Source organism: Metopolophium dirhodum, chromosome 1, assembly GCF_019925205.1.
Source record: "Metopolophium dirhodum isolate CAU chromosome 1, ASM1992520v1, whole genome shotgun sequence".
Lineage (NCBI taxonomy): Eukaryota > Metazoa > Arthropoda > Insecta > Hemiptera > Aphididae > Metopolophium > Metopolophium dirhodum.
In genome coordinates, this window is record NC_083560.1 from 79,317,292 (window position 1) to 79,333,282 (window position 15,991).

The 15,991-nt window shown below is 27.1% G+C and overlaps 1 protein-coding gene across 2 annotated transcripts in view; it reads right to left on the bottom strand.

The window, feature by feature from the left end:
* Nucleotides 1-268: 268 nt before the first annotated feature.
* Nucleotides 269-15,991, bottom strand: part of LOC132933950 (cytochrome P450 6k1-like) — a 30,353-nt gene continuing 14,630 nt past the window's right edge. Inside the window, exons 1-8 of one of the 2 annotated variants that reach the window (XM_061000225.1) lie at nt 5,841-6,282; nt 5,118-5,362; nt 4,113-4,397; nt 2,817-3,117; nt 1,633-1,709; nt 1,252-1,476; nt 902-1,153; nt 269-813 (exon numbers count right to left, since the gene is read on the bottom strand). In XM_061000225.1, coding sequence (XP_060856208.1) covers nt 644-813; nt 902-1,153; nt 1,252-1,476; nt 1,633-1,709; nt 2,817-3,117; nt 4,113-4,397; nt 5,118-5,349 — 1,542 coding nt within the window. In that variant the 5' untranslated portion in view covers nt 5,350-5,362; nt 5,841-6,282 and the 3' untranslated portion in view covers nt 269-643. Of the gene's footprint in view, nt 814-901; nt 1,154-1,251; nt 1,477-1,632; nt 1,710-2,816; nt 3,118-4,112; nt 4,398-5,117; nt 5,363-5,840; nt 6,283-15,991 lie in introns of those variants that run through there. The other variant, XM_061000226.1, reaches the window with a different exon arrangement.

Sequence of the window (15,991 nt, forward strand, 5' to 3'; positions counted from 1 at the left end):
ACCGTCACCGCTCAAAATCGTTTTTCGTATACAATGATATTATATTGAATTCAAATTTAATACTATTTATTATACAGTGACCCTCTTGAAACCTACTATACAGCAGAGCAACATCCACTAACCGACCTATTTTTAGATTGAAGGTATAGTTTAAAAAAAAATATTTCTAAGATTCAAAATTGGTTGAATTTTCATTACTAATGTTAAAGTTATTACTAATATATAAACTTAAATAAATTTAACAGTGAATTGATACAAAAAGTCAACAAACAGATCAACAATTAGTTTTAATAATTTCATATGAATTGATAATAATCTCTAAAATAGTTTATAACAGGAAAAAACAAGAAGTTCTATTTGTGGACCGCAGTTCTCTCTTCAACATTATATTCAACAATATTAAAGTAACACAAAATTTAACATATTATATAAATAAACAAAAAAATATTTAAAACCAGTAATAAGTATATAAAATTAATATCTATTTTAATTTAAAAAAAGGATAAATACGTCACCACATTCTGCTATCATCTACAATAGCAATAGACAAAACTGAGAAATAAACTATTATCTTTAGTTTCCAATAAATTTAACACAGCCTAATAATTTGTTAAATGTTAAGTAGTTGGCCAAACCGTTTTTTTTATGCACTCAATTTATTGAATGATAGCCTTATACCATCCTTTGCCTTAAGCAACATTGAATGCTTGCTGTATTCATAAGGCACAGTCATTTCCTTACTCAGATCAATTGAAAAATCTTTTAAGAGATGCACCATTCCTCTCTTTGTACTCATCAAGGCAAATCGTAGACCTAATAAAACACATAGAACAACTTAAAACATCATTCTATTACAGTTTAAATAGGTGTATTGATGGACACACTTATATAAAACGCATACCAATGCAATTTCTTGGCCCAGTTCCAAACGGTAAAAAAACATAATGCGAACGTTTAGCTTTCTCTTCTGGAGAAAATCGATTTGGTTCAAATTTATAAGGATCTGGATAATATTCCGGATCATAGTGTAACCCAATGACAGGTATTTGAACGGTCATACCTTTTTTTAGTAATAAGTTGGAATCAGGCAACGTATAGTCTTGGGTACTTACACGTTCTAATTGTGCTACAGGTGGATGCATTCTCAAGGTTTCTAAATCGATATAAAAGAGTATTTATTAATTATTATACAAAATATATGATTTTGATTCCTGATCACAATTTTACCCACGCGACTAGCATAATACATACCCATCAATACCATGTCTAATAAAGGCATTTCTTGCATGGCTTCATAAGTGCATTTGCCATTGAATCGTTTTAAGACTGAACATATTTCTTCTCTTAGTTTATCCTGTATGGTTTGATTGATCGCCAACTCATAACATGTGAAAGTCAACAGTGTACTTGATGTCTCAAACCCAGCAATCAAAAACAATACAGATTGAGCAACCACTTGAGCTTCAGTCAAAACATCTGAAATCAACCACAATTCATATATTTTTAGTAGGTGGTATGAGTTTTCTGATAATTATATGAAGCATTTTTTGTGTTGGTATAATAGTTATTTATTATTATTATTTTTTTTTTAATTGAACAGCAGTATTTGTAAAAACTTAAAAATGTATATACCTTCTTTTGATTTGGTTTTGTCATTTTTATCTAAATCAGTTTCACTATCCAGTAATAACTGCAAGAAATCGTTCCGCCTTAAAAAACATATCAGAGAAATTAATTTTAATTATTTTTAGTTGTTTTTCTATCATTTATAAATTTTAAATGTAAATAATTAATTATAAGTTGTAACACTAGTGTTAATTACTATCATGTAAAACTTGTTAGGTATTTTATTTATAAAACTTACATTTTGAGCAGTAGAGTTAACAATAACAGTTAAAATTTAAGTACATTAATGAATATAAAAAAAACCTGAATGTTTAAAATTATATTGTTTTTAATTTTAATTAAATTATAATACTTTTTACAAGTAAGAATGATTAATAATTAGTTATAACTAAAACCAGATTTAATTACGTTAAAAATATGTCAAAATGGCAATGAAAATACATCAAAATTGCAGTATAAATATGTTAAAATTGCAATGAAAACACATTAAAGTTACATAATAAAATCATAAAACATAAAATTGTTAATTACTTACTTAAATAACATAAAGGACATTAACAAATTACACATTTATAATTATATTCATATCTAAATTGTTTTTGAAAATTGTATCATCTGTTACTTAAAATATATTTATATAATGATAAAATACTTCAACATCTTGACATGTTATAAGTGCATATTTTAAATAACTTATAAATTAGGCGTTTTATCTAAATTAACATTTTGAATTCCTGCCATAACCTATCAGAGTAAGTTTTAACAGTTGTATATCTTTAATTTTTTTCTAAGATATATTTAAATTTTTATTTCTATTGGGACCTAGAATACGTTGGCCAATCAATTATTATTATCGATATATTAATAATATCACAACACTATCATATTAGCGTATCTATAGAACGCTTTTCTACTATTAGAAAAAACCAAAATGTGAAAATTTACATTGTAGTTATATTTGTATTGTAAAGTTTCCAATGATATAATAATTTGTATATTTTATCATATGAAGTATACAATAATTGCAATATAAAATGAAATAGGAAAAAATTAGTCCAATTTGTGTACACATTTGATCAGATTTGATTTACTTAATATCAATTAAGAGTTGCAATGTCTATTAAATCTGGTCTTTAGTTATAATAAATCCATGTTTTAGATTTAAAAAGTATAAATGACAATGTACATACTTTTGACCCGTAGACTGTCTGCATTTCTTTGCTTCTTTGATCACATTAGCTAAGAAATGTATCACTTCCATGTTAAAAAAAGATAATGGAACAAATCGAGCAATGCCAGGCATAAAAAGTAGTACTATGTATAGGGTTAGACGTTTCATAATACTCAAGCTAGCAAATTTAGATACGCGACTGGCAAAACCACCATTTGCATCCTTCAATGAGTTTGATTCCACGCCAAATGCACAAGTTGCAATAACATCCAAGGTGAATTTGCCAAAAAAATCTTTCATTTCCAAATCATAACCTTGTTCTGTAAACCAAATTTACATCAAATTAATTGTATTGCATTCTTAAAAGGAAAATGGTTAATATATATCGGAATATACATATTATATAAAAACCATTAGTATTAGGTATGTTATGACCTGGAGTATACTACCATAAATAAATAAATCAACACAGATATTAATCAATATTATTACTATTACCAAATCTAAAGATTTATAACGCCTCAAGCTTTATTTTTAATACCAGTATAAATTAATAATATACACATAATAAACATTAAACACATTAACTAAATAAGCTATTACATACTTTAATAAAATATTAATTAGAGCACATAAACATCTGAGAACTTGAAACATAATTTCTTAATCCCTATTGGAATCATTCTATTTTGCTATTTTAAGATGACGTAACACATGTATTTGTTATTTCCATATTACAACTGCGTAACATAGCAAACTTATGCTCAGCAGATTACGTTTAGCTTCGTTAGTTTAAAAATTAGAGTGAATTGACCTATTATGAAACTATTGATGGTAAGAACATTATCTGTGTTTGTGTGTAGGTTTTTATATGATAGTTCAATTATTTAGCAAGTTTTGAGTATATAATATAGAATAATTTAAAAATGCTCATAACTCACTTAAAAACTGAATTATCGTAAGAAAACACACATACAAACACAGATATTCTTCTTATCATCAAATTTCACAATAAGTTGGTTCATTCTAATTTTTAAACTAACAAAGTTCAACGTGATCTTCTGTATGTAAATTTGCTATGTTACGCACTTGTAAGACGGAGACAACAAATGCCTGTTATGTCCTCTTAATAGGTACCTATATTTAAAAAATAAATATATGTAATAAAGTAAATGATCTCATATAACCAAAAACGAGCCACTTTTATTCCCACATTAAATTACTATAATCATTTAAAACATAAAAATAGAAGTAATTAATCAAAATTTTGCATTTTATAAGAACAAATTATGACAACATTTTTTTTTATAATTACCGCTTTTAATATTTTCATTTAGAAAGTCACTCATATTATTACAACAAACATCTACAAGATGCTCCATAGTTCTAAGTTTGCCTGAAGTAAATGCTGGTGTTAATTGACCTCTCATTCGTTTCCATTTAGAACCTTTAAGATTAATCAACATTTCAGTAATATATTCAGATGTTCGAAATCTCATTGTTTGACGGTCCGTAAAATGATTAAAATCTTTAATCATGATACATTTGATTATTTCTGGGTCAAGGATAATCAATGATGCTCGGCGACCAAGATAATATCCTAAAATCAAAGAAAAAAATTATTTTTTTATCGGAGTTTGACATTTTACATACCTATATCATGTACTTGTGTACAATGGTAAGTTATAATACAGTGAGTTCTGCTTAATGTGATCACTTTAGTGCAGGTAATATTGATCCTATTAACCATAGCATTCAGTAAATCATTTTTTTTTTTTTGTAACAAAACTTTATTAATATGTATATTTAAAATTAAATTAAAATTACAATAATAAAACAATACATTTTTCTAATATTTCCAAGCAAATAAGTAAATATTTTTTTCTATTATTGATAAATCTCTTTGATTGTCTGATATGTTAAAAAAAATTTGAACAATGCAAACTATAAAACAACTATCCTGAAAGAGTGAACAGCGCAACATAGTATGATATACTGGTGTCTTGTAATGCTTTAAAAATACAATTTAATTGTATACCAGCTGTTGGTCATATAACTCAATCAGTTTTAAAAACATTAAATGGATAAAAATTGTTAATTAAAGTGATAAAATTATTTGGTACAGTGATTCTAATAAAAGATCAATTTAACATTAGAAATATATTTGGTTAGAGAATCTTTTTTGATTCCAATAAACAGTTGATTCTATAAATCACATTAAGTGGAATTCACGGTATGTCTTAATTTACAATACTTTATGTGTTTTTAAATGAGTAATTAAACAAAAATAAAGTAATTCACAGTTGTATGAAATACTAACCAGCATATCTATGTCCTTTGAACTTGAAATACATGTCTCTATGAAACTCATGGAAAGATTTTCTAAAAAGAACACGTTCCTTTGCGTTACCAAAAAAAAATGTTGGTTCTAAGTGATACACTCCCAATTTTTTCCAGTAGCTATATATATTTCTATAATATAAATACACGGCAGTGAATAGAACAACTATTGCACAAGTCGTGTAAACAAATATTGTTTCCTTTGAAATCATTTTGAATGGAATTCTAAAACATATGTTTAAGTAGGCATAATTAAAGAAACATTTAAAATTAATAAATTTGATCATAACAAGAAAGTAATATATCAACACAAAGAGTTGTTCAAAAGCTAAGTGAACAAGATTTTGGAGTCACATAATAGTATTATATAAACATAGGAAATACAATCACTGCTACTCAAAAGTCTGTATTTTGTTATAAGAAAATTTCTATAAAAAATGCACGCATCATCGAGATACCAATATTAAATTTAGAAAAAAATTATATTGGACAATTGGACTCATATTATTTTAAAATATAAGCTATAATCATTAATAATAATTTATAAATAATAATTACAATTCACAGTCAATATAATGTAGGTATTAAAAAGGAAAAAAGCACCACTACTCAGTACTCAGTAGCCATGTACGTGAACGACAAGGTGGGATTAAAATTAGGTGTTATGATCAAAATATAGGTAGACGTTTTTATATCTACCTACCTACAAAACGGTGGTCCACGGTACTTTGTCACAACTTGTCCAGTGACAAATTTTAACGAAACGAAGACTCTTTCAGACAAACTGGGTTTATCGAAAATTTTCTAAGACATTTCAGTCGTCGAACAACATTATCTTAATCGCGTCGTATAGCTGGTGTAGAGCCGCTGACGAATCGCTTAATCCACAGACCGTCGTCGATACGTAATAACACAGAGTAAAAGTAATAATAACGTCGCGACAGACACATCTCTTCTGTACGTGCGTACAGACTGGTGAGTGGTGACTACCGACAATAACATGTAATAATAGCAAGTAGTAACAACAGAACAATTATTATTATTACTATTATTATTACGACTATTATTTTAATAAATAACATTAGACTGATAATAATATAATAATATTATTAAGTGAGTCTGTAGTTGTAGTTGTTGTAGTCACGACTCGCAATCGCATGATAAAATATATAAAATGATAATAACGGCGATAACAGTAATAATGTTACGACGTATTATGTAAAAACGTCTGTTATCAGGAAAAATCATTTTGTGAAAGTGCGCGACTATACTTTTTTTTTATAGAACAATGGTCAACATTTTGTATCCGAGTATCGGTTTTCTTGTCTGATTGGTTCGGGAATTCAAGATATAGAATAGTATTATAAATTAAAATTAATAAAAATGATTGTTTTTACTTATTATAACTTATTTTATAATTTATTATACAGTGGCCACTATATCTATATAATATAATATTACTATATTAGGTATTTATATAGGTAGGTACCTAGTACGTATATACTATAATATTAGTATATTATTATGTAACTTCTAAACTACATCTAACACCTATGGTAATTTTGTCTCTGTACAAGTGTGCATATCAATTCCGCCAAAATTAACTTTTTACTAGTTATTGTTATTAATTAATATTTTATTGTTTTTTCTGCCATAGATACTTATAGGCGAAAATTTTCAATACTTGTCGAGTGGGCTTATATTTAAAAATGCTTTACTGCATATCAAAGCCTTGAGCTCTCTCAGTGTTTGCAAAAATTATCTCACCTACTTAGTATGTTTGAGGAAGGATAATTTCTCTGTTTGTACCTACGTATTGAGGGGCTTAGCTCCACAAACGCCCCAATTTCTGCCAATGGAATAGGTACCTACCGCATTGATTAGGTACCTCGTTTTGAATTATTTACTTCAACTTAACTACTATTCATCGTTTTATCTATTTTTTGTACAGATTTTTATAAAACAACTTATATTATTAAATATAGGATGTTTATGACCTAAAAACTGTAAAAAAAAAAAAAAATGACCTGAACACTTTCAAAGATATTACAGTAACTTACAATACGTATATTGAATTATTATTATTATTGTAAGTTTATTGTGTATAGATTCATTAATAAATTATCATTTACAAAATTAAAAAAATGATAAGTATCTATAGCTACAGTTTGATGTATACTTGAGTCTTGAACTTATTTGACGTACGGTTATCGAATATTATATAATATAATATTCGATAATAGTGTATAGGTGCATCGGTGTATCTTTCCAAACATAATATTATGTAGTATAGCACGTGGGCATCAGTAAATCTAAGATAACAAAAACTCTCCAGTAATAATACCTACAAAAAATTTTAAAAATGTAAAGGTTTTCTTTAAAATTTAAATTTGATTAGAAAAATAATCAATAATTTACAAAAATTACAAAAAAAAATATATATATAATATTAATAAATTAAGTAGGTAAAAATATTATAAAATTATTATAAAAAATGCGTTTATAAATTATAATTTATTACTAAAAACGACAAATCGTATTTATATATTCTGAATAAGGAAGGTGTGAAACAAGTTTTTAGCTAAGATAGCATTGCAGTATAGGATAGAAGGAAGCAAATGCAAAAGTCATCAACATCCTATTTATGGTTATTATATTAATTTATTGTAGATACTAGGTACCACCTATTTACGAAATAAATATATAAATAAATATTACTTGTCTGTACATCGGCGCAGTCAAAGGGGCAGGGACGGATCCAGGGGGGCCTAGGGGCCCAGCCTCCTCCAGACATATTAGTTTTCCAATTTTCATAGAGGAATTTACATAAACATTGACTTAATAAATAATAATTTACCGTTTTTAAAAAAGCCACAATATGAAAAGATGTTTTAGATTTTGTTATTTAATAAATAATCATTAATTGATTTATTACGTCAAGATTATACTAGTATTGGGAAAAAAATGTTTAATTAGGAATAAAGTGTAGATTGTAATTGTACTAGTGTTGTAAAAAAATTGTTGCCCCACCCAAATCTTTGCTCTGGATCCGTGCCTGCAAAGGAGAGGGGGTATTTATACTTAAACAGTTCAACTTCCAAATAACATTCAACGCATGAGTAAATAGGTACCTATTTAGTAATATTACAATTATAATTTATCTATCATATTATAATACCTTTGTACCTACTTAGAAATATACACTTGCAAAAACACTCAAAAATAATGTATAGGTATATAAGATGTGATTTTCCAGGAAATCGTTTGAATCATCGGGTTTGAAAACACATTAAAACGGAAGAAAACGTTCAGAAATCAACAAATCGTTGAATTGGAAATAAAAAAATATAAGTTAATTGCTAACATAAATACATAATGTGATTACTATTTATAAAGCTCTTGTAATTTATATATACAACCGAAAATATTGTGACGAAATAAAACGGCAAAAACCTTTCAAGTTTAAACAACAAAATGTAAGTTTGTACCTTAGTACCTATGTAGGTATTTATTTTACAAAAATATTATTTTAAATACGTAAAAATAATGGCTATTCGCATTACGAGTTAACGGCATTATCATACAATACGTTTTTCAAACTACATAATATTATAATATGGAATATTGGAATATACAATGTATATTGTACATACTAAATAGTTCATAGGAAACGGCTGGTACAAAAGACACCAGATTGCTTAAATGTATAATTTATAAAATTATGAACAATAATAAATAATAATAAAACAATAATCTAATGATCATTGGTAGGTATTTTATTCTAATTTATTATCTTAAACGTAGAGTTATTATGTCGTATGACCTTCTAATACGTGACGATGTCACGGAAGTATTTCAGGTGGCCGATTTTTGAATTCGTAATATATTTTGTAGTAAGTACGCGATATTTTTTTATACACCTAATTTTGGATTCTGAGCGGAGCGAGGAAGCTAGTGGTTTTACAATGGTGTTTATTATTATTATTTTTTTTTATATTCTGTGTACAAAATATTTACCAGAAGGAGTGCTTTGATTTCAACATTATATAGTACCTTATCTTTTAGCAAATTGGATCAAGGTGGTACTTTAGAAAGGTCATTTTTCCATTTTCTCAATAGTTATTTAATGTCACAGGACAAACCACCGACAAATTACAAAAAAACCGCTAAAAATTGGATTTTAATTTCTAACGCTTTATTTATCACCATAGAAACGAATAAAAAATAATAATAATACCTATTATAGTATAAATTCAACTTACAGGCTATAATAATTAATAATTAATAGTAACAATATAAAAAATCCAGAATGACAAACCGTCTCCGCTCAGAATCGTTTTTCTTATACAATAATTTTATATTATTGAATTCAAGTTTAATGCAATCCATTACACATTGACCCACTTGTAACATACTGTACAGCAGAACGACATCCACTTACCTGCTTTTTTAACTTGTTTCTTTGATTAAATTTGTTGCTAGAACTGCATAGTGGTAGGTACTTAGATCTGATCAATCGTTGGAATAGCTAATTGCCACATAAGTGATTTTAAATCAGGTTTTCTAGCTGCTTCTATTAGAATTCACATTATTCATTATTGCAGTACCACGTCATCACATTAAACGATTATAGTAAAATTGAATTCAAGGTAGGTACTTTATCTTCTATGTAAGTAGGTACATTCCATAATATATTATTAGTCATTATGTATTATAATATAATACTGTAACGTACTTAATACTAATGTAAATAGGTAGCCAGGTAAGTAGGTATATAAAAAGTTTGGTTTACTTATACGAGTCTTTTTTATGAATATTTCAATTGTTTGAAAAGTGATACAAACCTTGCAGACTGTAGTAGTAAATAATAATATAATATGTAGCAAACTTAACGTAGGTAGTCCTTCGAATGCTGAAATATTCACTCAAAAAACTATGAATATATTATAGAACACGTATATGCACCTGCTGTACCTAGTACCTACCTGCGTGGTCCGTAAATAAAGAAGCCTACCTTGCACCACGCGAAGAAAAATATTCTTTTTTGAATTTAAGTTTCTAGACAGAAACACTAAAATGTTGTGTAAATTATTATTTGTGCCTACAATCTTCTTGTTTTTTATATTTATTTTATTCTGCATGTTTGACTTTTTCATTTGAAACTAAAAAATATACTACCGTCAAACTGACAAACTCAGAGGCAAGAACTGATTTTATTTTTCATGTTTTGCGTGATAGCACACTTAATCGGTACTAACCTAACCATGAAAGTACATTCAAAAATGTATAGAAAATCATCTTTAAATAAAATAAAATAATTTGATATTGTGCCTATTATAGCGATTTATTAGGAAGATACCAAGTATAAGTATGTTTTATAATACATGTAATATATAGCTCCATTATAAACTTAATTTTTTTATTAATAATAACTTAATGGTCAAAAATTTAATTTTATAAAACGATTATACGTTTTACCCAAGTTTAAAACAACGTAATATCATAATATATGCCATCCGGTAACTTTAATACCACATTTCAGAATCATGAACCAATAATTAATTAATAGTTATAGCTAGTGCATACGAGTTATATTTAATTTATATAATATCTACTTAAATCTATGATTTTTCCTAATTAATATGAGTTACGACGACTGGTCGCCGCCTGACATTAAAATATAGTAAAAACTAAAAATTGATAACTATTATATAAGTATTAAAATATTTAATCAAACTAGTAAATTACTTGTCACTAATCACAATTAATTATTAAACATCCTGGGAAATTTTAAATCATAATTAACCTAGTAGGACCTATACCTGCATACTTTTATTTATTTATTTTAATAATATTATATAATTAGTGGAACTTAATTATTATTTATTATACAGAGAATTGTATAGTCTAACCGTTATATTCATAGAATATCGACGCTCGTTATACTATGTTGGGATATTCCTAAATTACATAAAAATCATTAATCGTTTGATATAACCAAAAACCACTATAAGCAAAAAAATGGTTTCGGTTTCGGTTACCGTTCAAATAATCATCGGTTCCGATCCCGGACTTGGTAACCGCACTCTTGTTTCATTGCTCCCGCTCTGGTTAATACGGTTAAGATAAATCGTGAAAACCGATTATTAACCTGTTTTCACCGGTCTTGCCAAAACCTTTTTCCGTCCCTGGTCCTTATTAGTAACCCGTTTGACGGTCTGATTGGTAAATAGCAATGTTAATTAATACCTACGTATGTATGGCGCTGCGCACGTAAATAAATGGCCGCATGTAATACTATTATATTATAGTTCCTATATTACATTATTGCGGACGTAACGTACTCAAGTAGCTAGTACGTGTAGCCGTGTAGGTGCATTGGATTTAATACAAAATCGTATAATACTTCAGCTACAGCAAATAACATTAAATTATTATGACTTGTCGGCATTTATATGTTTGGTTAAGTACCTATTTAGGCACTCAGTACTCACTATACTTAGGCATATAGATACTCCTCGTCGAACACGTTTGCATATTGTTTATACATGGTAACCACTCATAACTGTGTGTTAATACTAATAAAATAATAATAGTAAAAACAAGCTACTTCTAGTATATTATGTAGGTGGGCACCCGCAGTTATCAATTCACATCATAGCTGAAATATAATTTGTAGACTATAGGTAATACGAATTGCATATTATAAAAATGTTACCACCCAGGAAGATGCCTTTCTACAGTGTCTTGCACGTGACGAGTTCTATACTTCTATACAGGGTGATTCGCCAAGTGTGTTGAACGTCCATTTTTTTTCTTTAATAATGAATTAATTCAAATTCTGATTTTTGAATTTTTTAAGTATATTTAGAGAGACCATATTTTAAAATTCTTGAAACTAGTCTTTAAAAATGGTTTTACAAAAATGTAAAATATACTTTATTTTGGATCTAGTATTTATTATACTTGGACCATTTTTACAAACTATAATGTGAATAGATTGATTACTAAAATGTATAAATCCCCACAGCCCCATAATATCTTCCATACTCACTATCATGGACCTGTACCTGTTATCCTTAGTACACAAAGTTTAACAAATATAGGTACCTCAAAAACTACTCGTTTAAATTTTGGTTTTGATATGTCAACATTTTTAGAAAAAAGTCCATTCAATAATTTACAGAGGTAGGTGCTCATTTAAAAAAACACAAGCTTGTGTATCGTTAAATAGTACACAAAAATCTCAAGAATTTGAAAATATAGTTTTAAGTATACTTGTCTGTTTAAAAATTCCAAGGGTTAGTATGCTTGGTGAACCACCCTGTATAATGCACATGCACGGATAGAAGGTCTTCGACGTAAGATAATTTTAGATCTATAATTTTGTCAAGCTTGGTAAAATAAAACTATAAGGCGAATATAATATAATAATATATTATCAGTATACACCGCACGACCGCGTAGGTACCTACTTCCAAGAATTACATAACGTGACATGATTGTTATAGGAAACTTATACGATTTGAACACTATATAGGTACATAGGTAATAATTATAATTATTATCAATATAATATGTTGTGACGCTGCGATGTATCTACTCAAAAGTTTGGCTTGGAAAGTCAGAAAATCTAGTCAATTATGACATATTTTATAATTTAACTCAATAAAAATGAATAATTATGTTTTGTGATTAAATGCATTACGACGTAGGTACCTACCTACTCAATAAATAATAATAATAATAATAACAATAATAAAATATTTTCAGTGTAAAATTATAGTTCATGATATTAGAAATATAGTGGTGTGGCTAAGTCAAATAGTCATTAGTTAATTATTAATTTAAAAAAAAATATACTGAGTAGCCACTCCGCTATAATATTCAATTGGTATGGATGTCAATTGGGGAGATTAAGTTGGGTATGTTTAAAAGTATAGGCACGAACTAATAAGTAAAACGAAATTAAATAAATAAATTTGTTATTGATGAAAATTAATGCGTTACTATAAAATATGTATTAATTAAGTATAGCAATTGTTTTTTTTCTACCTGGTTATAAGATTTGGAGTTTTTGGAGCGGTGAATGTATTGGTTTGACAATGATGTGTGTAGAGTTCAGACACTTTTTACAGTAGAAAACTACGAGGTCAAAAGCATAAATTTTCTCGTACTTTTCCAAATAGTCGAAGAAAAAATCGAATACTTTTACTTTTGTTGTAATTCAAAAATGAATAAACTTATAGATTAGAAATAGTTGTCAGCATATTATGTTTTTGTATGCATTTTTAAGACATGAAGATATTTTAATATTTTAGCTCTTTTTGAGCTATTTATAGACATTCATTATTTCAAATTTTTTTATTTTTATCTGTCTCAAGTAGCTATGTGAAATACAATTTTTATTTGTGAAATGTGATATAAATTTTCTCAAACATCTTTCTTACAGCAATTAAAGAATAGGAAAGTAGAAAATAGAATATTTATATTTACAATATTTGTATGAAAGTTTGATTTTCAAATGTTGACAAGATTCATCAAAACCATGAAATATTCTGTAAACATAGAGTCAAGTAGTCAACATACAATCTCTCCACCAAGATTTGGTTTTTAATTTTTTATTGTATAAACTATAAATAGATGATTGATTTATCATTTAATTCCAATTTAACATATTATCCATTAATATGATTACCTACTCAATGACGAGGGCCACTTGATAACGACTATATAGCTTGGCAGTGGTCATGTCTGTTTATTTGTTGGTGACGAGGGAAATTTTTGTAAATTGTATAACTATCACCCCCTCCCCCCCACACACACCTACAAAAAAACAACAACTATTATTCAATTTTTATTTAACATATAAGATATGTATAATATAAGTAAATGTATAAAATGTATGCACATAGGGAAAATAATAATTACATAACGTATACGTAATTGATATATCTAGTTATATCTTATACGACGTTTCTGATGTGCGTCGTCACCAGAGATAAAATAATATTTGGCTTCTTGGTGGATTATTTTTTTTTATCGTAATACAGTATAACATGATATGATGTATGCATATGTTTTCAATAGCGTTTATTACTAAATTATCTTATCTTAATTCTTAGTTGTGTACCAGCTAGGCTCTAGCATAGAATATTTGAGTTTTTTGTAAAATTTCTATAGTAGGTATAGGTAGTGTTAACATCAATACAAATTTTGTAATTACTAAAACAAAAATATATACGATATACATAATATAAATAATTAATAATGAACAATATATTTTTAAAAACGTTCACATCAAAGTCAATAGGTTTTTTACCTTACGCATGTAAATATTATAATTTCACTCGCCCAAACGGTATAAATGATGGTCGCTCAAACAGAATATTAACTTTTTGGTCGAAATTAATCACCACCCATTAAATAAGTACCTACACAAATCTGCTTATATCTATATACCTAAACCTATATGGCTTGTTTTGTTTTTCTCTTGATTGTACAATTTATAATCGTGTATCTTAATTTAAGTTGTTGTTAGGATGCGTAATAGGTACTCTACACTATTTAACCGATATAAGTTTTCCTTAGTGGTGAATAGGGCTTATAATAATTATGTGTAAAAAAAAAATAAAAAGTTATTTAAAACTTTAAACTGTATACTTATCTTAAGTCATATAAAAATATATTATTATTATTAGTAGATATACTTAAAGTAGGTATTATATTAGTAGGTATACGTTATACTTAGGTAATATTCTTATCTATTTTGATATTCACGTTTTTGTTCATCGACAATAGCACTATCTACAATAATAACCAACAAATAATTTGTCTTCTCAAATAAAAGGAGAATTACTGTTGACATAATTGGCAAGGTTCACCTAAAAAAAACATCGGCAGTATGATTATGATTACTAGATTTAAAAAAAAAACCAATAAATAGTTAAAATAAGAGAAAATATGCATTTACGTTTATAATAAATTCACGTATATGCACTATATAGTTTAGTAGTGTCACCTACGTCATAAAAGACAGTATAGTAAGTTGTAACTACTATTTAGTAATATAAAACAAATTGTGATGGAATGTAATTTCTTCCACAAAGTATAATTAGTAAGATATGTGAATATAATATTTTATTATAGTCTTGAATTAATATAACATAACATGGACCAATATTATTATATTGTGGTCGATGGTCATCATAGCTAGAGTGTGTTAAAATAAGACGATCACTAATAAGTTACCACTTATTATTAAATATTAATCATGACATTAAATTACGTAGAAATTATTTTATCAAAGTACCTAGTTAGTTAGTATACGTACAACCATCAACCAATTTATTTAATTTGAACAGTAAGTAGTACAATTTAAGAATATATAAAGTATATTATGGTATTTTGCTTTATAATCTACCTTTGTCCTTCATAGTTTTCTTGTTTTTATATACCTTTTTAATGTTATGGTATTTATAATCTTATGAAGTTTAAAAGTTAGTTAAGTGGTTCCTTAACTATTAATGAATCTAAATTGTAAATAAAAAAGCGATGATCGAAATTGGAATGAGTAAGTAGGTATCTAATTTTTTTCTAGGGCTTTGCGCCCGAATGATTTATTTGGGTATCGGGTTTTAGGTTCCGCATATATATTCGGATATTCAAACACCAGAATAAAATATTTAAACAAACGTTTGGGTTAATAACCATTATTATCTATGTTAATATTGTTTAATACGGGTGTTTAGTAGTTCAGAAAAACAAAATTTTTTATAGTTATATTTACTAGGTATTTTATTTTAATTTTTAATTGTTTAGGAAAATGTCCAAATATTGTTATTATTAAACAAA